General features: G+C 42.8%; 1 protein-coding gene across 5 annotated transcripts in view; it reads right to left on the reverse strand.

The window, feature by feature from the left end:
• Positions 1-10,651: 10,651 nt before the first annotated feature.
• The window catches only part of zeb2b (zinc finger E-box binding homeobox 2b), a 99,827-nt gene continuing 83,044 nt past the window's right edge, over positions 10,652-27,434 (reverse strand). For 3 of the 5 annotated variants that reach the window (XM_023152367.3, XM_014407642.4, XM_012922463.5), the window contains exons 5-10: positions 27,100-27,288; positions 25,490-25,704; positions 21,566-21,674; positions 17,295-19,297; positions 14,401-14,581; positions 10,652-12,867 (exon numbers count right to left, since the gene is read on the reverse strand). In XM_023152367.3, the coding sequence (XP_023008135.2) occupies positions 12,293-12,867; positions 14,401-14,581; positions 17,295-19,297; positions 21,566-21,674; positions 25,490-25,704; positions 27,100-27,288 (3,272 nt within the window). In that variant the 3' untranslated portion in view covers positions 10,652-12,292. The remainder of the gene's footprint in view (positions 12,868-14,400; positions 14,582-17,294; positions 19,298-21,565; positions 21,675-25,489; positions 25,705-27,099; positions 27,289-27,434) is intronic. The other 2 variants (XM_014407648.4, XM_076880028.1) reach the window with 1 other exon arrangement.

Below are 27,434 nucleotides of genomic sequence, written 5' to 3' on the forward strand. Positions count from 1 at the left end.
TTCTCTCTGTCACCCGCAGAGAATAAGGCCATGGAGGAGTACGTTGCTGAGGCTCTCCAACAGGGCTTTATTCGCCCTTCTACCTCTCCTGCTGCTGCTGGATTCTTCTTTGTCAAGAAGAAAGATGGCGGGCTCCGCCCCTGTATAGATTATCGGGGCTTGAATAAAGTCACTGTCAAGAACCGCCATCCTCTTCCTCTGCTATCCACCGCGCTCGATTCCCTCTCCCAGGCCTGCATCTTCACCAAACTAGACCTACGTAGCGCCTACAAATTGGTGCGCATTAGGGAAGGGGACGAATGGAAGACGGCCTTCATCACCCCTAACGGGCACTGGGAGTACCTGGTGATGCCCTTCGGCCTCTGCAACAGCCCTGCTGTCTTCCAACATCTGATCAACGATGTCTTGCGGGATAATCTAGGCCGGTGGGTGTTTGCTTATCTAGATGACATCTTGATCTACTCCCGCACCGAAGTGGACCATATTCGCCATGTGAGGGCCGTGCTGAGCAGGCTGCTTGAGTACCAGCTGTTCTGCAAACTGGAGAAGTGTGCTTTCCATCAGCGGTCCACCACCTTCCTAGGTTTCACCATCTCCTCCGATGGCCTGACCATGGACCCGCAAAAGGTCCAAGCCGTGACCCAGTGGCCTCAGCCCTCCAGCCTTAAGCAGCTACAGAGCTTCCTGGGCTTTGCCAATTTCTATCGGCGCTTTATCCGTAACTTCAGCACCGTTGTCGTCCCACTGACATCCCTCACCAAACCAGCTAACCTGCCTAAGCCCTTCTGCCTCTCCCCAGGTGCAAAACAGGCATTCCAAGACTTTATCCACCGGTTCACTACGGCCCCCGTCCTGCTCCACCCTGATCCTGCCAGAGATTTTGTGGTGGAGGTGGATGCCTCTGATGTTGGCGCTGGCGCCGTCCTTTCTCAACACGGCCCGGATGGAAAACTTCACCCATGCTGCAATTTCTCAAGGAAATTTTCTCCCACGCAGCAACAGTATGGTGTCGGAGACCGAGAACTCCTGGCCATCAAGTGGGCCTTAGAAGAGTGGCGGAATTGGCTCCTGGGAGCGAAAGACCCTTTTCTGATCTGGACTGATCATCAGAACCTGATCCATATTCGTTCTGCCAAGCAGCTCAACCCAAGGCAGGCCCGTTGGGCCTTATTCTTTGAGCCTTACAATTTCCACCTCGCCTACCGCCCTGGTTCCAAAAACGCTAAGGCGGACGCTCTCTCCAGACAGTTCGCCCAGGATGGCCTCACGTCAGACCCTGGACCTATCCTACCTTCTCATTGCTTCGCTGCCCCCCTTCGGTGGCCCTTGGAGGACTCTATCCGGGATGCCCTGAACGCCGAACCACCTCCGCCTGACACCCCTGCTGGGAGGCTCTATGTACCATCCCGGTGCCGTCAGGAGGCCTTGCTCTGGGCTCACTCCTCCCCACTCTCTGGTCACCCGGGGCCTGACAGGACCCTCCAACTCCTCCGTCGTGGCCCTCCATGACTCGGGACGTCCGTGAATTCGTTTCCGCCTGTGACACCTGTGCTCGGGCCAAGTCCTCCACTCAGCCTCCCGCTGGCGACCTTCGCCCTCTCCCTGTGCCAGGACGTCCCTGGTCCCATGTCGGCCTTGACTTTGTTACCGCCCTCCCATCCGTGGACGGTCTTGACACCATCCTCACCTTTGTAGACCGGTTTTCAAAGGCGGTGCACCTGGTCGCCCTGGCCGGTCTCCCTTCTGCCAAACAGATGGCCAAGCTCCTCTTGAACCATGTCGTCCGGCTTCACGGTTCCCCAAGGACATAGTCTCCGACAGGGGGCCTCAGTTCACCGCCAGGTTCTGGAAAGCCTTTTGCCGCCTGATTGGAGCGTCTCCCAGCCTCTCGTCCGGCTATCACCCTCAGACCAATGGGCAGGTTGAACGGACCAATCAACAGCTGGGGCGCTTCTTGAGGTGCTTCGTCTCCGCCCAACCGTCTCTTTGGCCTCGTTACCTGTTGTGGGCTGAGCTGTCTCATAACCTTCACGTCTCTTCTGCCACCGGTCTCTCGCCCTTTGAAGTTTGTCATGGTTTTCATCCTCCTATCTTCAGCCATCAGGAGGCAGAGGTCGACGTGCCTGCTGCTGAACGGATGGTCTGCCGCTGTCGTCTGGCCTGGATCAAGGCGCAGGTTGCCATTTCCCGAGCCAACGCTCTGTACACCAAGCAGCATCGTCGCCGCCACCGCCCGGGTCATCCATTCCAGCCGGGGGATCGCGTCTGGCTCTCCACAAGGCACCTGCGGCTCCGCACCGAGTCCAAGAAGCTCACTCCCAGGTTCGTTGGCCCGTACGAGATCGCTGCCCGGCTCAACCCCGTGACTTATCGTCTCCGGCTTCCACCCGCCATGAAGGTCCGTCCGGTTTTCCACGTCTCGCAGCTTAAACGGCGCGTTACTTCCCCGCTGGCACCCCCCTCCCCGGCCCCGCCTCCGCCCAGGTTCGTCGATGGGGGTCTTGTCTACACTGTCTGGCGGATCTTGGACTTCCGTCCCCGGGGTTGAGGGGTCCAGTATCTGGTGGACTGGGCTGGCTACGGTCCTGAGGAGCGCTCCTGGGTGCCGTCCCACTTCGTCTTGGATCCTTCCCTCATCTCGGATTTCCGTCGTCGCCGTCCTGGACCGTCGGGTGCCGGTCTTCGGGGGGGGGGGCCTGTCAGCTGGTGATCAGCTGATCACGGGGCCGGGTTTAAAAGAGACGCCACCCACCTGTTCGCCGCTCAGACATCGTTCTCTTCATGTCAGGAGCTCCAAAACTTTGCCGACATCAGTCTCCGCCTGATTCAGCAACTGTGAGTGTTTTTCCCTTCGATTCTTTTTCTCATCCCAGCTCCGCTCGCTCTCCGTCTGTAACGCCAGTTCCGAAGCCACGCTTCGTGCACTGATCGTTACTAGAATAACTGCGTGTCTGTTCCAACCCACCGCTAGCCTTCGCCGCGTTTGGGTCTAGCCAGCACGCCACACGGGCATGCCGAATTACTGTGTGTAATTCGCCCAAGTTGTGACAGATGGTAGAATTTGAAACATTTATGATTATATTTTAGCATTCCTTTTACTTTTAGTTAACTCATTAGTTTCCATTTATTCAAATCTGGTAATTTCTTTAATCAAATGTAAACTCGTTTCAGTTTTATCAGCTTTATGTAATGACCTTTTTATTTTACATTTGTAGACTATGCATGACTCCTGACTCACTTTTACCTTTGCTGTCTTTTACTTAATTGCTTTTTCGTTTATGCTTTGTGAAGCATTTTGGACCCATTTCCCAAAATGGCCCATAAATAGCTGAGATATTCTTATGTCCCTGGAATATTTATGCATAATAATCGCAGGCAAAGGAAGCACCAGGCAGCCAAAAAAAAAGAAGACACCAAGTCCAAAAGTAATGCATTAACAGCTCTGCATTAGGCAAGGATGGGTTTCTTTTATCGTCCTCTTCTTCTTCTTCACCTCCTTTTTTCCCCTCCTCTGTAGCACCGCTGGCACCGGACTGCACCACCTGCTCCACAGCTCTTTTCACTCCAGCCAGAATGAACAGCTGGCTGCTCTTCTGAAGCTCTGATTGGCTAATCCCTGCTGGTCACTTGCGCTTTTCCTCCCTGCGTGTCATTGAACTTTCTCTCGCCGAGTGCCAGGTCCGAGGAGTGTTTTCTCTCTCCCGTCTTTGCCCAGGCCCGTCCTTCATGTGCCCTGCGAATGGTCCGGGTGGCATATGGGGATATGTAAATAATTTAATGAGGTCAAAAGTGTGAGAGTCTCCTCTTTTTTCCCTTCATTCAAACCTTTTTCATGGCATCGATGGTTAAATATGAAACGTGCTTGCTGGGTTGTCAGGAACACCACCTTTACACCTGCTATAACATGCATCTGCATTCACTGGATACTTAATGAAAGCTGCGCATGAATGCAAGACCTCCCCCTTCCTCGGCCAGGAAAGTTTCAGATAAAAACAGTGTTCAATGCACCTCAAAACACCTCTGAGTTCAGTTGTTTCTAACTTTTTCCATTCAGAGACAAATACAACTCCAATTCCAAAAAAGTTAGGATGCCATTTAAAAGATCTCAGGATCAAACAACTAACCATCTGGTAAATAGATCACCTCACTCCACCTCCAAAGACACAGCTACCCTCTACTTTACAGCACCTGTTGTTCCCTGAAACTCTCCCATCCAGGTATAAACCAGACCTGACACTGGTTAGTGTCTGAGATCTGGAGTGCTCAGGGTGATGTGGTTACTCTCCACTGTGGACATTGATAGCTGGAGAGCCGATGGCCGAGTAGTCATTATTGTTGTACTTCTTTGAAGTTCGCCAACTGTCCATGTGGTCACAAAAACAGGCAAGCACCCAGACAGCCACACAGATCCTCGCACTCACCGTCTAATGATGTATGTCCTTTACACAGGAAGTTGTCATCAGCCTCATGCCGATTACGTCCGATCTCTGTTTCTTTACTTGTCAGGCTCACTTGATTTTAACCCCAATAAAACATGATTCAGACTCTTTAATGTTCTGTGCCTCGCCAGATTTGAACTTTTACACCTCAGCAATGCTCCACAGAAAATAAAAAGCTATTTTTTTAGTGCGTGTGTTCTGAAAGTTTGCTCACAGTTTGCTCAAACTTAAACGAGCTAATCTGACATGGATGCACCTAATTTGGAGCTTTGGGGACTACACAGCCACATTTTCATACTAGTTCTGCTTTACTTGAATTTCAGGTGCATTTCTACTCTTCTTAAGTCTGGATAAATAAAATGACTTAAAACTGTTCTGGACACACCACCGGCTCCAAGAACAGGTCTAGGATCAGCATTAAAAAAGACAAGAGGAGGAGATCACATGTAACTTACACAGTTCTAGATTGTTCCACTGAGGGTGGAAAAACTACAAGAAAGGAAGTTGAACCTGTTTACATGGATGCTAAACCTCTCAGTATCCTTTGCTTCACTTATTGGATTGGCTGGTCTTGTACAGCCTCCTCTTCTCCTCATCAAATGCAAAGCTAGCACTGAGTCATATACTCTGAATATTTCAGGGACTAATCTGTTCTCCAGTGGAGCCCAGACTGACTTCAAAATGGAAAAAATGCCCCTCAAATCCTCAGTTGCAACCAAACCTCAAACCTATTTTCATTCACTGGCCTCCGACGTGTTCTGTCATGCTCTATCAGTCATATTTTGTGCATTAAAGCGTGATCTTTTTTTCCCTTACGACTTCATTTCGCTGTTGATGTTTCATGCTCTGGCTCCCTTTTTCCATAATGTAACCCCTCGGCTTCTTAAAGCACATGTATGCGCCGGTTTTGTATTTATAAGCTGGTGTATAAATAGAGTTGATTGACAATCACCTACGGTATTTGACAAATGACCTTTGTGTCTCTCTGAGGATGAGAAATGCAGGTAAAGGAGTGAAGACGATGAATAATACAAGACGGACAAGCATTTTTTAAATGCAAAACGAGTCGATTTTACTACTAAGTGTATCTGTGGAGGCAGCAGAGTAGCCCGAGGCAAAATGTACACTTAGCTTTGGTCTATACAAGGCCCAGCACTGAATCATCAGAGCTCAGCTGTCCAAAATACACCACCAATCTGGCCGAGGCATATGGCTGCATGACACTCGTATGAATTACTACTACACGCTTGTGTTGTTGTTTTTCCTCCCTTTTAAATGTTCTATGAGCCGGGTAGTGCTCCCACCACCGTTTTACATGAGAACAGATCAAAATCGCTGCCCCGATGCCCGAGAAGAGCGGCCAGACAGGTCTGCTTTTTCAGCTTCTTAACACCAGAGAGAGAGACATGCGATCAGGCTCAAGGTTTTCACAGATCAGTCTGAAAGATGTGAAAATGAATATTTGTTGGTGATAAAACTGCATTTAAAGCAGCAGACTTCAGTGACTTATTTTGGGATTTTTAGGCTCTCTTCATAATTCGTAACTCTGAAGGTCTTTCAATGTTTTTCTCTGCTTTTTTACTCATTTTCAGTCCAGTCCTGACCATCCTCGTGTGGATGGTTTTGTTTTTGTTTGTTTGTTAAGCTATTTTACACTGACCTAAAATTCAAGCATAAGAAAGGCTGATGAACCAGTGTTGTGTCTACACATGACTGAAATATTAGCAAAGAACCAAGCAGGTACAATAAGGAAGATCTCACTGGGCTGCCTGCTTTTCTAGCTGTTGTCTACTCTTTACATCTCATGGTATCAAACTCACTGCTGTAGTCCAGTCATCTTCATTCCCACCTTCTACTTCTTACTGTCTGTGGTTGGCATCCACGGTCACACCCCTACTACTGCATAATTTTAAGTCCTGAAACAATTGAAATGGGTAAGTTATTAAAAAACTCAAAACCTGTGCAGTTTTCACAAATTTGGGCTTCAGATATAGAGATTAAAACTGTTTTCATAACCCTATATAATTGTGTTTATTTCTGCTGTAAAGTTGGACCTTTTAACATGGGAGTCTATGTGGAGAGACTCACTGTAGGAGCCAGCCTCTAGTGGCTGCTAGAGGGACTGCAGCTACTGGAATTATTTTCCTCTCTTATTTTTGATTTATTTGTTTTATGTATTTTTTTCTGTGTGATGTGCAGCTTAAAAATTTTAAAGGAGCAAATTTCAATTTTCTGTCAAAACATATTTATAGAAAACACACACACACAAACATACAGAAACACACAGACAGAAAAAAAATCAATTCAGGGCACCATCATGCAGCTTGATTGCAATTAAAAGCTGTCCTCCTCTGGGCCCAGGGCTAATAGTATGAGACAGTATTGATCAGTAAATGTAAGAGCAGACTGGATCAACATCAGTGTCAGTCAATATTTAAGAGTGACAGCGGGAATTCATACAGAAGGAAGAAACGCGCAGGAGCTGGATGGCAGACACACTTCAGAAATCAGCAGATTCTAATGTAAACAGAAGTGGAAAACTCATCTTCTGCCTTTTGCACCTTTTCCCTGTTTTATTTTCCTCTACACCATCTAATAAGTTGAAATCCTGTCATTTCTTTCCTCTGTTTCCAATTCACTCTCTGCCTCCTTTACTTTAGGGTTGCAGGAATGTTTCATCACTCCCATCTCGACCTTTGACCTTCCCCATTAGTGGCTTGTAAAGTTAGAGAGTGGCGAACGCAGTCTTGTATGCAAGTCTAATAGATGTAAAATGCAGAAGTAGAGGAAGGTTGAAAATTTCTCCCTTAATGATAGTGATATACTCCAGAGGATTCCCTCCTCACCCGCTCATTTTTCCGCATGCGTAATTGTCCAGGCGGTTCACGGCACATTATCAAATTCATCAGCTAATCATTTAAGACCCCCTCTTTTATCTGCGAGAAGGTCCGCGCATGATCCGATGGCGTGCCGATCGATAGGAAAATCGAGATATGCAAAGCGCGTTCTGATGTTTGGCATCGCTCAACCTTTGGCGCTTTTATCTTTGCCTTTTGATGTTGCTTTTAATCTGCATAACGCCGCATGAGTGGATGATAGAAGCGAGCGTCTTCTCCACTGGAGAGGACTCCTCCGATGGAGTCCACCTGTCAGGGCAGAGGGAAGTTTCAAAAAAAGAGATTCAGGAAATGAGGAGCTGATTTTTGGTTAGGGGAGAAAAAAAATGTCAGAAAACGGTGAAAAAATGCAGGTCACGGGTTCAACATGAAACCTTCAGATGTCTTCTTCAGTCTCGCCACAAGTCCAAACCCAAGAAATCTTTAATGTCATGATAGAAAAGAAACAAATGCTTACATCTGGCATCCTTGAACCATAATTGCAGTGTTTGTTTTTGTTATATTTAATTATAATGTTGAATAGATACTTGCAAATGCTTTAATTTGAAATTGGTAGCTTTATTTTGAAAGGAGAAATTGAGTCAATCCTTGTTTACAGATCTTTGTAATGTGCCTGAAAAGGTAAAGCCATTTCTTATGCTAGACACGAAATAACCTAGTTGGAAAATGGTAGCTCCACACATTTGATTTGGCAGGTTTTTAAATGTAAATTTTTTTAACACGAGATATCATTCCAGACGCAGTCCCAAAGGGATTTGCATCTCTCTTCCTGGATCAAACCAGGATCTTTCACTTATTAGGTGACAAGGAAGACCACCCTGCAATGAACCCTCGGCTAACGAACCACATTAAGACAGTTAAAATTTGTTGGCAGCTCTGATTTGGACACACGATTTCACAAACTTGTACTTTAACTGTTCAAGCAGATTGCAGGATTGCTCAAGTTTTGACAATCAAGAACGTATAATTAATAGAAGATTATGTAATTTCACAACTTTTATATACTCACACACATTCAAGAAGCTTTAAAAGAGCTTCTGATTAACCCCGTCCATTGTCTCCATTAAAAATAAATGCTGTCTTGTGCAGACAAATAAATATTAATTGAATAAGTCAGGTAAAAACACACAGTTTCATCAAAGAAAAAGTTTAGTAATTTACCAAAACAGCTGATCACTGTAGTTTACACTTAATCAAAATGAAGTAGTGCATTTGGACTATTTATAAGTACTATTTTCAGTAGCAGATTAATACATGTGTTATTCTGTAGGCAGTGAATTTCATTATTAGTAGTTTTTTGGTCTTTCTGTTGGATATTATCAGTTTGATAGGGTTTAAACCCCAGGTGTCAAAAATAAGGCCTGGGGGCCAGAGTCAGCCCAGCAAAGGCTTTGGAAAATGGGATAAATTTTAAATTTTTACTCTATTTTCTAAGGTTTTACAACTTTTATCTTCTTATAAACACTTCCTTCATGTCCATTCAGACTACACTGAAGTAAACAATTGATAGATAAACAATTAAAAGGCAGAAAGTTCCTTTTTTTTCACTAGCTGTTATAAAAATGTTCAATTTTTAGAGATGTTTCACTGTGAAACTTTATAAAAAATCGAGGTCACATGTTTCATGTCCAATGTGACACTTTTAAATCTGAATGACATTTATTGTTTAATGCTGGTAGAACAAAAGCAGCAGAAAATTTTAGTCATCAGCTCCTAACATTTTATATTTGAAATAATCCTCACAAAACCATAAAAATCGCAGGTCCCAGGATCTCAGATAGTTGAACCTAACCTAAAGATGATACTTTCTTCCCTAAATGTACTTTCAGCAACTCAGATCAGCTGAAGGTGCTTTAATGTTATGTTGTCATACTTCAAAATAAAAATCACAAAAAAGTTTCTTTACATTTAAAAGCTTCTGCTCTTTTTATCTAGTGTTATTTCACTGATTTTGACAGTTTTGTGAAGCCTTTAAAGTAATCTGGGAATGCAGTTGCATTTGCTTGTTTTTTTTTAATATTGGTTTTTAATTGAAAATCACATATAGAATATATAGAACTACCCTTTACTTAAAAAATGTGGAGAAACAGCAAAAGATGCCTTTAAATCACACATCTATTCTAGCTGAAAGCAATATAAAGAATATAGTTAAAGGCTCAATAAACACCATATTTTAATACTTTAATACAAAAACTTCCAAATGTGTTTTTATTTAAACTATTCGTGCTTTTTCAATAATCAGTGTTGATATTGAATGATACATGCAGCATTTTTATTACTGTCATCACTGTAGCTTCTCAGCTGCTTCACTATAACGGGAGGAAGAGGGGGGTTTATTATGAACTATTAAATATTATCATACAATCTCATACTTCAAAACGAGCTTTAAATAAAACCTTTAAGGGTTTTAAATCCTTTAAATGTGTCTTGAGTTTTCTTGTAGTAGCTTTTAATCAGTTATTAAGCGGAGGTGGTGTATTTATTTAGAATTATCAGGGATAAGTTGGATCGGTGCATGTTAGATCCTTCAGTTAGTCGGATCAATTCAGTGAAACAACAAGGAGTTTATCAAAATTGTCATGCGTCAAAATAAAAGCTTCAAATATGCTTTAAAAACCTTTAAATGTGTCTTCGCCTTGTGTTTTCTTGCCTTAAACCAGCCTTTAAATAAGTAGTAGTCGTAGGTTTGCTCTGGTGTACATTTGGTCCTCCAATCAGCGGGAGTAACTCAGTGAAACAAAGCAAATCATTTTGATTCTTAAACCTGCTGACAGCTACATAAGTATGTTATCTGCTTACAGCAATTTGCTCAAGATGCTTTAATTAAAGCGTTAAAATGTCATTTGTTTCAAAAGAAAAGCTTCCAAATATGATTTTAATATTTTTTAGAGGTTTTAAAAAGCTTCACTTTGTGTTTTCTTGTCTAAATTAATAATTTGTTTTATATGTACAGCATTTTTTAACCTGTAAAAGAACACTTCCAGAACAGCTGGACACAGCACATTTCAGCAAATTCAGTAAAAACAGGATGAGACTATTTTCATTGGCAGATTGATTCACATTCACACATTCCAGTGACTGGAATCCAAGTTTTAGTCATTTAATGTGATTTACTAAGAAACTAATACAGAATATTTTTGGCTTTATTGTTTAAAACTTTGGTCGTGGCATTTATGTTGTTTTCTCATCTTAAAATAGTGATAATCAGCAGGAGGGCTGGGCTCAGTTGACTTTAATCCATCTGAAAAGAAAGAGTTCATTGTGACGAAGCCAAGCACACCTCACCGTTTGTGAACAAACACGAAGCCCCGAGGGTTTGGTACTCTGTAATTTGGCTACTTTTATTCGAGCAGGGTCATTTTCAAGAGAAATTACAAATTAAGAATTCAATAATACTTTTACAAAGACATTTCAGGAAAGATTCTTCTTCAGTCATGATATCATACATAGTATTTAACAGTCCCTCTTCATTTTTTTTAGCTTAAAAAAAGAAACAAAGATGAAGAAAGTGGAATTTTTCAGTCGAAAATACAGTGTTTTCACAATTGTATAAAAGTTCCCAAATTTGGAATTTTCCAGTAGCTGGAAAATAAAGGAAAAAAAAATAAAAATAAAATAAGATTAAACTTCGCATTTCACAATGTTTCAAAACACAATAAATGCTCTCTTTACGTAAAATTTGCCCCTATGATCGACACCATGTTCCTTTTTACTAAAATATATCTATATATTGAAGAACTATAGTACTGTACACAACAGTATGAAATAAATAAAATTAGGAAATATAAAATGGGCCACATAAATAATGTTTTCTTTTCAACCTACAAATAAATGAAATGCAATTTGTTGTTTTCAAAAAAAAAAAGAAGAAAAAATGGTTTGGTGTAATACTGACAAAGAAAAGAGGTGAGAAAACATTGCACAACATAATGTAAACTAAGGAACTGCTGCCTATAATACTGACACGGGTGCTTCAAAGAACAACGGTGAACCATTTCATCAATACTGAAGCTGGTGAAAAAAAGTAACCTTCCTTTTACACAATACGAGGGTGGCACTTGCAGAAAACACACAGGTTAAAAGGTTTGCATATAAGGCTTCTTTTTTCTTATCAAAAACACCTTACAAAGGCTTCGTCCTTCATTTTTTTTTTTGACCCTCCCCAAAAAACAACATCTGTCCGTAAAACTGTATTTTCCCTTAAAATGAAGGTCTCTTTTAAAAAAAATAATAAAGAAACAAACAAAAAAATAAACGGGGGGGGGAAAGCTCCTTCACACAGTCTTTGAATTTTAATTCCTTCATTTGATTCAAGAGGCCTAAAACAGTGTGGCTGGAGATGAAAACTAAAGACGACACCGTAGGTAGGTTGGTGATAACAAAGGTAATACTGAAGGACTGTAGTAGTGCAGATACTACTGCTCTTTTTCCAACACTGTATAAATATATACATAGGCAATACTTTTTATTATTTTTGTTCATGATTATAGAAGCGGAGTGCAATTTGTACAAGTCACTAGTTGTGCTATAAATACTATGGAACACAGGGGTTTTTATTTGAGGAGGTTAGCACCACACATATTTTTAGGCCTTAGTACTGTACATTTTTTGAAATGTATTCATTTATTCATTGTTCGGTTTGCATAATGCAGCTTATTTCACAAACCCAAGCCTCCCCCTTCCCCCTTCAATGCCTCCTTCTTCCTCCTCCTCCTCCTCTTCCGGATTGATATTTGAGTCCATGTTGAGGAGTCCGTCAAGCTTCCCGGAAGCTTCAGGCACGTGCACGTACAGCTTAAAACACGGCGTTTTAAACCGAGCAGGTAAGAATACTTGAACCGAAAAGAGAGAAACTTAAAAACTTTTTTTCTTTTCTTTTCTTTTGTTTTTTTTTTTCATCAGTTTTTCTTTTTTTAAACTTCTAAAGATGGGAAGCTTCTGAAGTGTCGCCGCCGATTACACGCCATCCTCCATCGCGTCCTCGTGATCCGATTTGGTTTCCGTTTTGCCGTCCAGCGAGCTATCGTCCATCGAGTGCTCTCCGTTCTCCTCCTCGTCCCTCAACGTGTCCGGGTCCGTGTCCATGCTCTTGCTCTCCTCCTCCTCCTCCTCAAACTCGTCGTCCCTCCGTCCAATCTTTGTGTACGTTCCATCCACTTCCTTTCGCCCTGCATCTCTGATCCCTCCGTTCACCACGTCATGCCTCAGAATAGCCTCTCGCTCCGCCAGCTCTGGGTAACCCTGAGGAGTCATGCCCTGCAAGTACGCCCTGCTCATGAGCAGCTCGGTGGGCTCCAGGTGGCCCTTCTCGCGGGCCTCCCTCTCTGCGGCCTCCCGCTCCTCGGCCTCACGCTTGCAGTAGGAGTAGCGGTGGTTCATGTGCTGCGAGTATGAGCCCGAGTGCGAGAACCTCTTCCCGCACTTGTCGCATTGGTAAGGTTTCTCCCCCGAGTGCAGTCTGGAGTGCTCGATGAGATGGTGTTTGTGTTTGAAGGCTTTCTTGCAGATCTGGCACTGGTGCGGCCTCTTGCCTGCGGAGACACAAAGCAGAGAAAAAACGAAAAGGGACGTGAGAGGCGTCCTGCAGCCACAGCAAATCAAACACACACACACACACACACACACACAAGTCAGAATCAAAGCAAAATATTGAGGAAAAACTCTGATGAACTGGATGGCATGGAGTAAAAATGACATCACCGAGCATTAAATCCAACTTACGACTTTGGGCTATTTGTTTATTCAAATTGGGAGCACGATGAGAAAAGCGTGCTCGCATTCACAGGCCTACATTATGGAAATTCCCCTCCTGTGGTTGAAGCATGAAGAAACTCAACCGCAACTACTTATTTTAGGCCCTGCGTGCCACACTGATGAATGCAACATAAATAAACTACTGCAAAAGCAAACAAACAGAGAAGGCGACAAAGGGGTAAACAAACCCGAGATGGGGCTGTGGGGCGGGGAAGGCTCCGAGGGGTAACCCTGCTCATCTCCAATTGCAATTCGAGTTCATGGCGAGGCCTGGGACTATATTAGGTTTTGAGCTGGAGCTCCTTCCCTACCAAATATGACGGCGCGGCTCAGATGCCAAGGCTCAAAATGAGAAACCCGAGCTGTCCAAGAGTGCAGGGTGAGATAGTTTTATGGCTGGCTAAATGGCACTTTTTCCCCACACTCCTTCACCTAAAATATACCTGGATTCTTTTTAAAAAGCTACAAAGAAGCCTCTAATTTTGGCATTTCCCTAACTGCTGCTCACCACGTGTGGAAATATGGCTTCCTGCCTCGCACAAATCACATGACTCCCCCCTCTGACAGCTCCGAAACTGCACTCCAGGTCCAACATCTGGCACGATATTGTTAAAAACACACAGCGACGCATCAGGAGTGGAGATAACGCATCCCCGCGCCCCACCCCATATTTTCTCTTTTAAATGAAGAGGAGATCTGACGGTGGAGCCTCCCTCCCTTTTATGTCCAACCAGATAACACGAAGGCTGCGTAAAGCACAGAGCGCTTCTCTACAGATAGTGGATAAAATAAATGATGCAACTTGGTGAAAGAGGATCTCTGTATAATAACTATAATGAAAGACTTGTTATCGGTGCTCTGAAGCTTCTAAGCACTACTCCGCTGATGTGATCTATCGTCAATAATAGGGCCGATAAAGGCATTAGGGGGCCTTTTGCTGGCTTTACATATCTAGGTGAATTGATGTGTGTCTTTAAAGATAGCAAAGTGGTTCATACAGGAAGACATGATTGGGAAATAAATGGTACAATCCTGCCTATACCTGCAAAATTACAGAAAAAGAACACACAAAGCCTTTACTCATTCGCTGGATTTCAACCCTGTCAATGAAGAAGCAAGTTAGGTGTGGGTTTACATATATACAACTTAAGGGTTAAACAGAGAAGGAAAGAAGGAGGGAAAAGGGGGATAACATAAAAAAATATTTATATATATTAAAATATATTCATACTGATAGGATTTGGCAACACAAACATTTAAAACATAAAAAAAGCATGGGGTTTAAAATAAGGGTCTAGAACAGTATATACCTGTGTGTTCATATTTGTGTCTTAGAAGGGAACTGCTCTTCTGGAATGTTTTGTCGCACAAGTCACACGCGTACATACCACTTTCGGTCTTCTTAATCTTCTTCCGCGACAGACAGGAGTCGGGGTCTGTCATGTCGTCCAGCCCTGACATGTAATCTGGTGTACCGTCGAGCAGGTCCCCCTAAAAAGAAAAAAAATCACAAACAAAAAATAGGGAGAAAGGATAACACAATAATGAATTTAGTGTGATGATGAGATGTTGTATATTCTTTTAAAAGTGAGAAAACAGTGAGGTGGTCACTGTGTGTGTGGCAAATAACATGACTCTAGCTTAAGCTAGCTTCATGTAAATGTTGCTAATATCTGTTGCTGACATTATTCCACATGTAATCCCTTTAAATTTTTACTTAAATTATGAGTTTATGTTCTTAATGTGACTCAAACAAAAATTTATTTATTTATAGTTATGTTTAACCAGAAGACACCCTTTTCTGAAGTGTAAATTGCTAAGCTAACTGTAAATTAAGAGTAAATATCAAAATGCTACACATTGCTCAAAGAGCGTTCGTGTTATAATCTCAAAAGGTGTGACAAATTTTTTTTTAGCAAACACAATAAATATTTTCTGAGCTGCTGGGAGTTTTTAACCCCTTTAGAAGGGTATTTACCTTAAGCCGCTGTAGCAAAAAAGCTAATATTTGTTAACCACTATCTGGTTTTAATGAAAAGTGGAGTTTATTTTATCTATAAAGCTATAAAACCTATAAGCTCTTTATAAGCAGTGTATACTTTTTTAAATGTGAAAAAAGTTTATTAGTTGTTTATTTTTTTAGAATATGTATGTTAGAAATGCTAAAGTTTATTTTTCCTGCTAACTTTGTCTTGCTAGAAAAACAACCTTGTACTAGTAGTTACATTTTCAAGCTATATAATCTTTTAAGGTGACAGTTAATTATAACTAAATTAAGGAAAAATAAGGTGCCTGTGTTCATGTGCCGGTTTATTAACTCCTAATACTAATTTGAGAGAAAGCTAATGTTTATAATTTTAGTTGCAATTTCTTATATTTAGGTTTGCTATGATATATCTTGAAAAATTGTATGAAGTTTGACAAAAAGTTAGCAATTAGGTGTCATGCTAATTGCTATATTAACAGCTAAGTGTTTGTTAGCTAATTAGTATGCTTTGAGAGTGTCATTTAGCAAAACTACAAACACTTTGTAGCTCAATCTACGTTGGTGGAAAAGCTCATACTTGATACTTATATTATTTTAAATTACATTGATTTACATTATTAGCTGATTTTTGTGAGTTTAGGTCATAACTGCTTCATATTACATTAATATAAAGTTACTGATAGCATGCTAATTTCTAAACTAACTGTTAAATTTTAAAGGAAAGTCCAGAAGATCAACGCAAAAAAAGGAAGTTATTTAGTTGTGAATATCCTCTTTTCTTTAAACAATAGCTGGTGAAAGATCATAAAAATATCTAGCCAGACACCATTTGTCCACATAGGATCATTACACTGAAGCGTTCCTCCCAAACAATCACACAACGCTACATGTTCTCATGCATTTTTGATTACCAGCACATACCGGCGTTTATTTCTTATAAAACTTTCAGCTCTGCAGTAATATCACCCATCTATAACTGACAGTCTCCTCATTATGAAACACCGCTATAATGGTGTATTCAGTGTGGTCTAATTTTGTACACGAGCGTTAATTCTGCACATTCCTTTAAAATTCTCTTTTATGATGAAGATTAGTCTTAAATATGAATTGATGGAGAACAATATTATAACATTAGAGGAGGCACAGTGAGCCATTCTTGACATTGCAAACTCATATAATGATTAAAATCAGAAGGTGCACCTTAATGGCCAATATTGAGCCACTGAAGCTTTCCTTAATGAATATGTGTGTGATAATGTGGGGACAGCACTGCACTGTGTTTTAAGAAGGGACCACTATCACTCTGCAATCAATTTGAACTAAACGCCTGTAGCTGTATTTTTAAAATCTAATTTAATAACTTAGAATAGGAAACATTATTAATACTTTTTTTCATCAAAATGGCTCCCTCTATGTTAAACAGCCTTCAGCATTCACTGGTAATGAACATGGAGACTGTGCATTATTAATCCACATGTAGAAGCTCATTTTGGCTTTGGCTCTCTTTAAAATGCAGCAAAGTTGCAATGGGAAATTTCAGAGAAGTGCACAGCTCCGGGGCTCACCTTTGTCATTTTTACAAAGGCCTTTCACCCATATTTAATAACAAAATATGTGAGTTCAGGCCAGCTCTGGAGGAGGACTGGAGTCGAGAGCATTAATGTACTCCAGCGGGTAAAATTTACTGTGCAGAGTGGTAACAATTAGAGCTTTAACGAGATTAAACTTTAGGGCCAATATGGGTCCTGTCATATATTTTAACCTGATGCTGTTTGATATTTTGTGCCAGTGTTTTTTTGAGGGTAAAAATTAAAACACCACTAACATTCATAAATCTGCAAATGAAACTCTGGTAGAAGGGCTGGAGGCTCATTAAGACGGGATGAGATAATCCAGTTAAAATGAAGTCAAGGAAGTAGAAGCAATCCTCAAAGCTTTTTCTTTTTCATCACTGAATGATATTACTGCTAAAACAGCTGAACACAGGCTGCACAGGCCCTCCTTTCCTCCCACTAATGACGCCTCACTTTTTCCACCCCGGGGTTGTGTCACAGCTGTTTATCTCCATCGCCTATGCCAGTTCAGTCTACCTCAGGTGAGCGTTTCACTCTCCTAACTCCTGAGTGGTTTTTTAATTAGTACAGAAATGAGTTCAGATCATTTCAGAGAATCTGAGTGAGCCTGGGGCTTTCACAAAACCACAGGTGGCTTATTTACCTGGAAACCTGGTTTCCGCTGGTACTTTCTCCTCTGCTGCATCTCGGCAAGGGTAGCTGCCCCTGCTGCATAAGTGTAGGCCATGTGTGGTAGGAAGCCCATTTGATCCATGCCCGGATAGGGCCTAAGACCTGGTATGCTGGCCTGCATCGGGGGCATGAATGTGGCGGGTGGGAAAGCGCTCTGAGGTGGAAGCGACGTGTACAAGGGTTTGGCCGCAAACGGGTTAATGCCGAAGATGGGGCTAGTGCTTTTTTCTAAGTTTCCATTGTTGGTAGAGCCTGAGAAATCCTTTTTGAGATAGGCCAAGTTCAAAGGCTCTTCGAAGTGCTCTCGGGGAGAAGGGATGCTGTTATGGTCAATGGTAATACTGTTGACTTTAGGTCTGCTTTTGACAGTCAGTGCATGCTTGGGTTCCTTCATGAGTCTCGGCAGAGACAGGTCCAGCGGCTCAGCCTGCAGGTCTTCTGAAGTCAAGCTGTTTGGAGTGTAGGAGCTGCTGTGAGAGTTTTTGGAAGAAGTGGAGGACAGATTTAGCGGGGAAGGGGTGTTGCTGCGGGAGTGGTCCAACTTTTCACCTGTGGGTTTGGTTTGGCTGCCGCTGAACTGGTGGTTTTTCAAATGTCTGAGCGAGTTGTCACAGTTGTTCACGTTGTTATGGAGCTCTGCTATGGAGGGTGATGTGATGCGGTCAGTAGGCTTGATTAGAGACAGTGGCGACCTAGCTGCCAAAGAGTCTTTTGGTGGAGTGTGGTGGTTATTTGTTCCGACAACCATATCCATGTTGTTCCTGTGCTCTAGTGGTGGGGTCCTGTTAGTGCCGTACTCGTACATCTTTCGCTGCTCAAACCACTCCTTGACAAATTCCTGAGGAAGACCGACCGCTATGGAAATCTTGAGCAGCTCCTCCGAGTTGGGCTCCATGTTCATGGCAGAGTATGCCTTCAACACAGACATGTGGTCCCTGTAAGGGTTAAGAGGCCCAGTGAGTACCTTCTCAGACAACACGGAGGAGGGTAAGTGAGTGTTCTTCTCCATGAATATCCCTGGTTTATTGGGCATCAAATTCTCACTGGGCTGCAGCACAGCTTTGATCTCCTCGTTCATTTTACACAGGTAGCGTTCGTGCTGATGCAAAGGTATTGGCCCGGGGAAGGTTTCTTTGCAGTATTGGCAAGCGTAAGGTGTAAACATGTTGTTTTCCTGCACCTTCTCATCCACACCTCCTTCAAGCATGTGGTTGGGTTTCTCTCGTTTGATATTGCTAATCTGTCTCTTTGAGTCTGTAGTCAAGCTCTGGAGGCAGGCTTTGGCTTCGTTCACTTTTTCTAATGTGTAGTCGATGATGCTTTTGGTGGCGCCGTTGTGATTGACAAGTGGAAGACCGACCTGAGCCGTTGTCAGCGCTTGTTTCTGCTCCTCTATCTGGGATCCCAGCTCCTTCATGTGGGCTTTGAGCTTGGAGAGCTCTTCTGGCTTGCAGTCCATTTTCTGCCTGCACACAGTGTTGTCCACGATCTGGAGAACCTTCTGTACTTCGCTCAGGTTATTCCCCAGTGGACCCGGGTAGCTCAGGAGCTGCGCTTCAAGTCCGGCCATCCCAAGATGCTGCAAGGGGCTCTGGGCCGAGCTGTGGTGGATCCCAAGTGGGCTGTTTCCCCCCACTCCTCCATTCATGAAAGGCCCAGGAGCGGCAAATCCATGAGAAGCCATCATCAGCTTGTAGTCGAAGTCCAGCGGCTCCGTCTTGATGTTCAGGTGGTTGTTGTGCTCGGCGAGGCTGAGTGGCTTTCCGTTCTCAAGCTTTTGTCGCAGCTGGGTGATGGCAGTGTTAGTGGGGGAGGCGGAGGCAGAGGTAGGGGAGGAGCCTGTCTTCATGTTGCTGCGCATCCTGCCATTGACTGCAATCAAGCCAATACACTTTTTGCTGCTGATGTGGGAACTGTAGGAGCCCGAGTGAGAGAAGCGCTTCTTGCAGTTGGGGCACTCATAAGGTTTTTCACCTGAAACAAGAAATATAGATGGTTAGCCAAGACCAGTAAACAACCAATTGGCTCAAAGGGGGGTCATGCAATTTTGCTTTTTCTCTCATATTATTTTACGGTCTATACTTTACAATATAAAATGCCTTGAGGTGGCTGTTGCTGTGAACTGGTGCTATGTAAATAAAACAGAATTGAAATTAACTGAATTGTGCCAAGATGTGCGATATGCGCTAGAGCCGGTAATCTTCCAGTATAGTGTCTGCGTTTTCTTTATTTTCTGCCAAACTGAATTGGTTTAGAGATCTTTGCTCTTTTTTTGTACTTACATGTTTTGAGTGAAAGTAAACCATTCTTTAACATTTATTAGCTTTAACATTTTCTGCTCAGCTCAGTGAGCACACAAAGACACTAAACACAAAGGCATGGAAACCTCACTGACTACTTTTGTTTTGGACATTTTAAGCATGTTCAAACAAGTGTGATGGACATGAAATTATTTTTATTTGATTTTATTTGTAGGGAAAAAGGCTCCCATCCAATAAACTGTAGGAATTAATTGAAAAAACAAATTCCTTAAGAGTTGGGGCACTGTTAAGAAAATGTAAAAGTTATTTAATTCTTCATGTTTTGCTTTGAACCTAAAGTCAATATAATCTGAAAAAACTGCATTAAAATTAAATTAAATTATATAAAATAATAAATTATAGTTGAGCAATAGGGCTTCCTAGGTAAGGATACTATTTGTTTCATGCTTGTATTACCAGAATAACAGCTCCACAGTACATGAAGTTTTGAAGTAAGTTTAATGTACACATCTGAACTCTGCAACAAAATACTCTTTGTTTAAGGCTGATAAAAAGGAAAGTTTGCAACAAGTAAACAAATAAATTCAATTCAATTTAAAAGCTTCACACACATAAGCAAATATTGCACACCCCGAGGACTTCAGTGTCCATTAACAGCCGACGAGTGTCCAAAATAAACCAAAAGGAATATCTGTGGATCCTTAAATCACCGTTATGAGAATGTGGCAGGATGAATGTTATCCTTCGGTCCAACCCACTTTCAGCCTGGCCCATTAGGGGGCGCTGGTATAAATAGTGGCCATTTGAGTGTCTCTGCGTCGCTTGCCTGTGATCTCCTTTTTGGTCACCTGACTTCCCCTCGGTGTGGTGGAGATCATTTGCGGGTTATTCTTCTGAAGCCTCCATCGCGGCTGGTCATAGCTATAGAAGCCTCCTCTGAGCTATTCTGCTTACGTTCTGTGACCCGGCTTACTTGGTACGTAATCAACTTTTGTTACGCTCTCTGCCTTCTATTGTTCTTTTATAGTAATTATTTATTATGTTTCGCAGGAAGTGTGGGCCTTAGTTTTGCGCCAAGCTACGCGAACTGAAGTGCTGCTGTTTTGCCTTGCTGTGCTTTTACCGTCTGTTCCCGTTGTGAGAATTCTTTCCCTGCTGCTGTCAGCTTTTACAGTGGACGTCGGCGTGGACAACGGCCATATGCATGCCGGTTATCGGAGTCAGCTGGCGTGCATATTGATTGACTGTTAACTTATCGTCGTGTGGACGGCAAGTTGGAGCAGTACGGCGATTCCGTTTGCTCCAGATTTTAGAGTTTTATTCAGATTGTATGTTGTTTTATTGCTTTTTGATTTGTAGTTTGGATTTTCTGTTACACCACTGGTGGGAGGCCCTTTTTCTAGCTGTAGATCACCAGTGTGGTCCTGCAGTTGGGTTATCCCCCGGTGCTACACATTAGTTTGTTGTAATATATTGACATTTTCTTTGTTTCTTTTATTCAGATGCGGAGTGCCGATGTGGAGGAGACTAGGGTGCCTTGGTGGTGGGATCCCTTGAGTGTACACACCTGCCTTGTCTAGTTTATTAGTGTGAGTGTGTGATAGTGTGTTGCACTTGTGTTTTGGTGTGTTTTCTTTCTTTAGTTGTGTGTGGCATCCCTGCCCCTCCACTGGTAAGCCTCAGCTCTGAATACCTTTTTAAGCATATTTGTATTTGAATATTTATGATTATGTTTTTATTCGGTGTTTTAAATAATTACCAATAAATTGTCAATTTGTTTATTATTGAACCTCGTCTCTGGATTGAGTATAGCGAACCTAAGTGCCTTTTTGGTGATTTAGTGTCATTTCCAGTATTCTCTGGGTGAAATTCCCAGGGTGGCGTTGTCGTTCTTTAAAACTGAAGAGTATTTACTTTATATCCCAACCTCGTCTCGCCACAAACTTTCAAAGAGCAGGGCAGCGTTCTTCCTGCAACTCACCGCTATGAATCCGGAGGTGTTCCTTCAGATGGTGCTTGTATTTGAAGGCCTTGCCGCACTCGGTGCATTTGAACTTGCGGTTGCCGGCCGCTTGGTTGAGCAGTTGGTGCTGTGAGAGAGAGAAAAAAAAAGAGCGAGAGAGAGAGAAAGAGATTTAAAAAAAAGAAAAATGTACAAACATGGAGGGGGTAAGAGTTCAGTTCACGCTACAAGCCAAATGGCTCCTGTCGCAAACGAAGCATCTTGGCTTTCTACTCCCACCTCCATTGAGCAACTACAGGCAGCGGCGGCGATAACAGAGAGAATCACATACCTTTTAATTTCCTGGCTGCACAGCCAAAGGAGGCCTGCCTTTAGAATTTGGCAGCCCAGAAAATAGAATAAATGAAAAGAGTCTTTTTTTAGAGCGTTTCTCCTTCATTAGAGGTGCCGATGTGATCTACTTTTCATTAATTTGGGGTCTAATCAGTCCAAAATGTATTCAGAATCATCTGTGAGCTCTCTCTCGCCAGCATACCTGTATTCACACCATCTCTGAATTTCACTTTTTTTTCTTTCCTCCCCTCTGCAAATGTGTTGCAGTAATTAGGTCCCCCCCCCCCCCCCCCAAAAAAAAAAAAAAAAAAAACCCTCAAATGTCTCTTTAATAATCTTGGGATAAAGAAGCCAGCACATGGGCCCGGCCTTGATTTTGCTGTTCAAAAAAAAGGTAAACATCAGTTGCAATCCATCACATTTGCAATTCAAACAGAGCCTTCCTCTCTTAAAAAAAGGGAAAGAAAAATTAAAATATAATAATACTCAGCAACAACAACACGGGGTGTGTAAACCTGGCTCGTCACTCACAAAACAATTAATTCCAAGTGGGAGGTAGGGATGTTAAATGGTTAGTAAATATGGATAAAAGAAAAAAAGAGAGAGAGACACATTTTCTCTGAGCTTGCTAGGGGGAAAAGCAGAGCGACTCCCTCCTCCCAGTTCAGCCTTGACAAATGCTGGGGTGTGTGCTGACTCTACCCACATTCCTGGGGAGACAGATGGTGGCGCGCAGGACACTGGGAGGACTGGGAGGAATTGTTCAAACAGCCCCAACCTTCAAAGATCAAGCAGGGAGAGTCGAGGCCCCGCCAAGCGCCGGAGAGGGACCCCACCGCTCGTATGTTGCTGAGTTGCATAAACAAACAGCAACAGCTGCTTCGCTACCTCCGCCCCCACCTCCATCGCCACCGCCACCACCTTCCTCTTACTTCCCCCTCCCTGAGGACCCCTGCCCGGTAAAGTTTAGTCTCGCCACCACTGCTAATAAGACACAATTGCTCCGCGCTCATAATTGTGAATGGCACTGGCGAAAACGCTCCGTCTCTCCTTCATGGCTTGTTGTCTGTGTGAATGCCACCACTGCTGTTTGTGGGCGGGGGCCCGACTGGATTGGACTGGATGTTTGCATATGTATAACCTCTAATTAGTCATATTTCAGCTAATTGCTTAAGAGGAGGAGGAGTATTAACGCTTGTAAACATAGCAGACAGAACGGAGCAGCACATGTTTACCTATCAGAACATTACTCTTTATGTTAATCTGACTGCGGCTCGGCTTGTTGTTAATTGCCAAATGTACATCTAATATAAGCAAACAGTGGAGTTTGTCAGTGTCGATAATTAGAGGACAGGCTAAAAAAAAACAAGAGCGCCACCTAGGGAAAGGAATCAAAATGAGTAAGACATCACCTCAATCTCATCTGGAGGATTAGCACTTAAACAATCCAGCTCATTTACAAATCAAGATAACCGGCTTTGTAGAAGGAGCCACGGTGCTTGAATAGGAGTCTTTGGCCATTGACTGGACTCCGGAGGGGAGCAGCAACAGCATTGTAATATGAGGATTGGGACAGCGGCTCAGTCGGCCGGCCCATCTGCTCACGTTTACACCCAGCTGGTAGATCAGGTGAAAGTGCTGGCTGCTGACATCTGATCAAATCAGCCACAGTCTGAGCCTGTCATCCTCGCTTCAGAGAGCACAACACAACACCCACGACCTGGGACTGAACACCGCAAAGCATCAGAGTACATGATATCATCTGTTATTGGCTGAATGGCTCAGTTCTTTTTTTATAACTCTACTTGCATCACAAGGTTTTTCTAGCAGAGGAAGTCCAAGAGAAAATTGGACACCGAGACGTGACAGATTATTTTTCTCCAAACGGGGCTGACCCATTTGAGCTGTAGTTTCTCTGTATGTAAAAGAAAAAAGTCTAACATTTTATAATAAACATTGGTAATAAACGATAAATTGGTAGTTACCTTTGTATCTCTCCAGGACCAATTCATTCTTGATTTTTCACTTAGTTTGGCAGACAAGTACATTACATTCATTTTGGACCCCCTACATTAGTCTAGTTATTATTACAGTCCGCCAAGTTATTACTGCTATTAGTTATTAGTAAAATGTTTAACTAAGTTTCTTACTGAGACCCATATATAATCTGATTACTGGCATGTCTACAATAACCATTGCAACACAGATTTACATCAGTTTTTCTACTTTTAACAAACCACGAAATGACAATATTATTTGCTACTTAATAGTTTGTGTTTATAGATGGTTAAACATCATTTCCTGTCTTACTCATTGTTTGGTTTTGTTTGTAGTCTAGGTTCACATTAGGCTGGGGAAGGCTGTTCAGATCAGGGTTGACTGAATCTGTGGTTTTATAGGTGAGCTAAGAAAATTAGGAAAGTAATGGTGACATTTATTAATCATTAATAGCTTGTTATATAATCAGAATGTAACTATTACAGAATTGTATTATTTATGTAGTTAAAAATAATAAATTAACAAATTTTTACAAATTATTAGCCAATGATTTCAGGGTGTCTGAGTGAAAAAAAAATTCTGTTTTTTTTTTTGTTTTTTGTTTTTAAAGGCCAAACAGCTGCCTGCTAGAGGTCTCTTCCTGAGAAAAAGGGAGTTTCTTGTCCCTACTTTCATCAAGTGATTGTTCATAGGTGGATCAATGGATTGCTGGCTGAAGTGTCATTAACTCATAATACGATACAGTTTGGCATGACTGTTGCATGGCGCTGTTTACATGTCTGCATAAGTGGATTCTTTACATTTAGAGGTTAAGTCGCAGTTTTTAATAAAGCAAAAATTCTTCAATTATAATTATCCTCCGAAGCAAAAACATCAACTTCATCTACTTTGAAATTTACTGCTCCGATTTTAGCTTACTGAGAACTTATAATTATCCCCAAATGTGCAAAAACTCTGAAAGCGTGCAATTTTTTTTTGCCACAATCTATCTCAGCGCACATCTTCAACTAAAAGCTGACAAGCGAGTTAAACACCCGTAACTGCTGGATGCGTTTTCACCTCACAGAACTTTAAGGTGATTCATGCTAACTGCCAGCGGATTCACATTATATTTCAGACGTACAGGATATAAATCGTGGGAGAAAAAAATTAAAGTATACACAGATGTTTATGCAGTGCATGAAATTAGAAGTGGAGGGGGGTGGAGTTTGATGGAGTGCTACGACTGCGGGCTGCACCAGAAGAACATTAAAGGCCAGGAGTGAAGTGAAGTTAAGGAGCTGATAAAAATTTCCAAATTGGAAATTAACACAATCATTCGATCGTGAACACGAGACTGGAAAATCATATCAGGGAGGGCCATCAAAAAACCATTTAGGGCCTCAATTAAAGTTATTACCATTAAAGGATCTGCATCTTCAAAATGCCATGAAAAATTAATAATGATTGCCAATCAGAAAAAATGATCTCCCTTCTCTGAGGGATCGGGGCACATTAGAAATGAAATGAAACAGGGGACAGGCAGAGGAGGAAAAGGAAGGAGGGAAAAACAGGAAGAAGGGGATGGGATGAGGAAGAAGAAGGAGAAAAAAGAAAGAATATCCCCCTCACCTGATCCCTTGCAGGCTTGTGTGTGGCCATATGCCGCTCAAGCTGAGTGCGGTAAGCAAACGTGTAGTTGCACAGGGGGCAGGCGAAGTTCTCCTCGTTCTTCTCATGGCGGTACTTGATGTGCTCCTTTAGCGATGTCAAACGCTTGTAGCCCCGGTCGCAGTAGGGGCAGGTCAACAGTTGGGCGAAGGCATCTGGCGTTCCAGGTGGCAGGTCTGCACAGGAGACAGCGGGAGGAGGAGAAGGAGGGAGGAGGAAGGGGAAAGGAAAGCGGGCCAAAAGGTCAGCGAATCAATGGCAACTAACGGGCGGGCTGCCCAGAGTGGTATGGGAGTTATCTCTGCAATCTGCTCCACATGAGAGTCACAGTGTCAGGCTGGCATCCGCTGCACTATGACCTCCTCCCGACTCACACACAGCACTCCCACTCGTTCTCACTTTCCTCCACATAGTTACAAACACGTACACGGTACTGGATGCACACACTATTCCACAGACAGTCCGAATTTCTTTAAACAGCCCTCATTTTCTAGTCCCCCCACACCTAACCACCACCGCTGGCACGTTCATAGTGTCTGTAGCGTGAATCACAATCCCGCTCAAATTCAAGCCCCCCTCTTCCAATTCTTTCCCTCCGGGGAGCTTCGGAGGTGTGCTATCTGATTTCAAGCCCCTGCCCAGCTGTTGCTTAAGACTGTAGGTAAACACCCAGGCATCCGGCGAATCTGTGGGACCAACAGCTGCCCGGTCGTGTCAGCGAGAAGACTTTTTCTCCCCCTTTCTTTTCTTTTTTTTTTTAACATTTGCCAGGACATTAGCTGAGCAAGCACCCTCAGTTACTGCAGCAGTTATGGTATAAGAGTAGGCACATTTAAGGCTGGATATCCTTTAAAATGGTCTGGAGTAATAGGAAAGGTTTTTAAATGCATCGGTTTAAAGAACGTTTTAAGACATTCTTCAAGTTTAAAGGTTATTGTGGGTGTCTTTCTGCAAAAAACATCCACCAAGCTGCTGGCAACACATCTAGAGTTAAGAGCAGGGTTTGGGTTAGGTTTTGTCTACTTGGACAACCTTGAACTGAAAAACTATGATGCCAGAACAAATGCATGAGGCTTAATTTGAAAGATATCATATTATCCTTCCTGAAAATATGCCTGTTTAGCCCTGTGAGGTCTAACCCTAAACCTACTTATATTTTAGAGGAAAAAAACTTTAATAGATTTGATGCTTGCCATCTAGAAGGATCCTTTTTGGTATCCCATGATTGTGAACATTTGGAAGAACAATTAAAAAAACATAATGACAAATTCTGATAGGTTAGGGTTCGGGTTGGGTCAGTGCCAATGACCCCAATGACTTAGACTTTACTTTCTTTTAACACGTGACTAAAAATAACCCTAACCCTGACTCTGAGAGGTTAAACCTACCTGTAACTCTTCCTTAACACAGGGAACCATAGATAGGTTATCAAAATTAGGTCAAACTTAGCATCAATTCCCAATATTTTCTGAGTCATAGCTGTTCTGGGTTACATCTTGTCTTGTTTCCTTCCTCTCACCCTAATCTTTCGACCCAGATCCTTCCTACAAACCCTTGGACAGGACCCGTACCGTTCTCCTCCGGTCCAGTGGCTTCCGGTGTGCCCAGGCGGGACAGCTCCTCGGGGGCTTCCGGGTAGATGATGGCGGTGTCACCCCGCTGCAGGTACTCGGCGATGCTCACCACGTGGCTGTCGCTGTCATCCAGCTTCCGCTTGGCAAAGAAGTCCTCCAACTCTGAAGTGCAATCGACGCTCTTGACTGAAGTGACAGAGAGGAAGAGAGAGAGATGGAGATTGTGAAGGAGGAGACTGAGGACAGGAGGGTGGGGGGGAGGCGAGAGGAATAAATTGGATTCCCTTCGTCCCCAGAGAAATGTCTTACAGGAGGATATTGGGAACATCTTG

The sequence above is a fragment of the Maylandia zebra genome, linkage group LG23, assembly GCF_041146795.1.
Source record: "Maylandia zebra isolate NMK-2024a linkage group LG23, Mzebra_GT3a, whole genome shotgun sequence".
NCBI classification, from domain to species: Eukaryota; Metazoa; Chordata; class Actinopteri; order Cichliformes; family Cichlidae; genus Maylandia; species Maylandia zebra.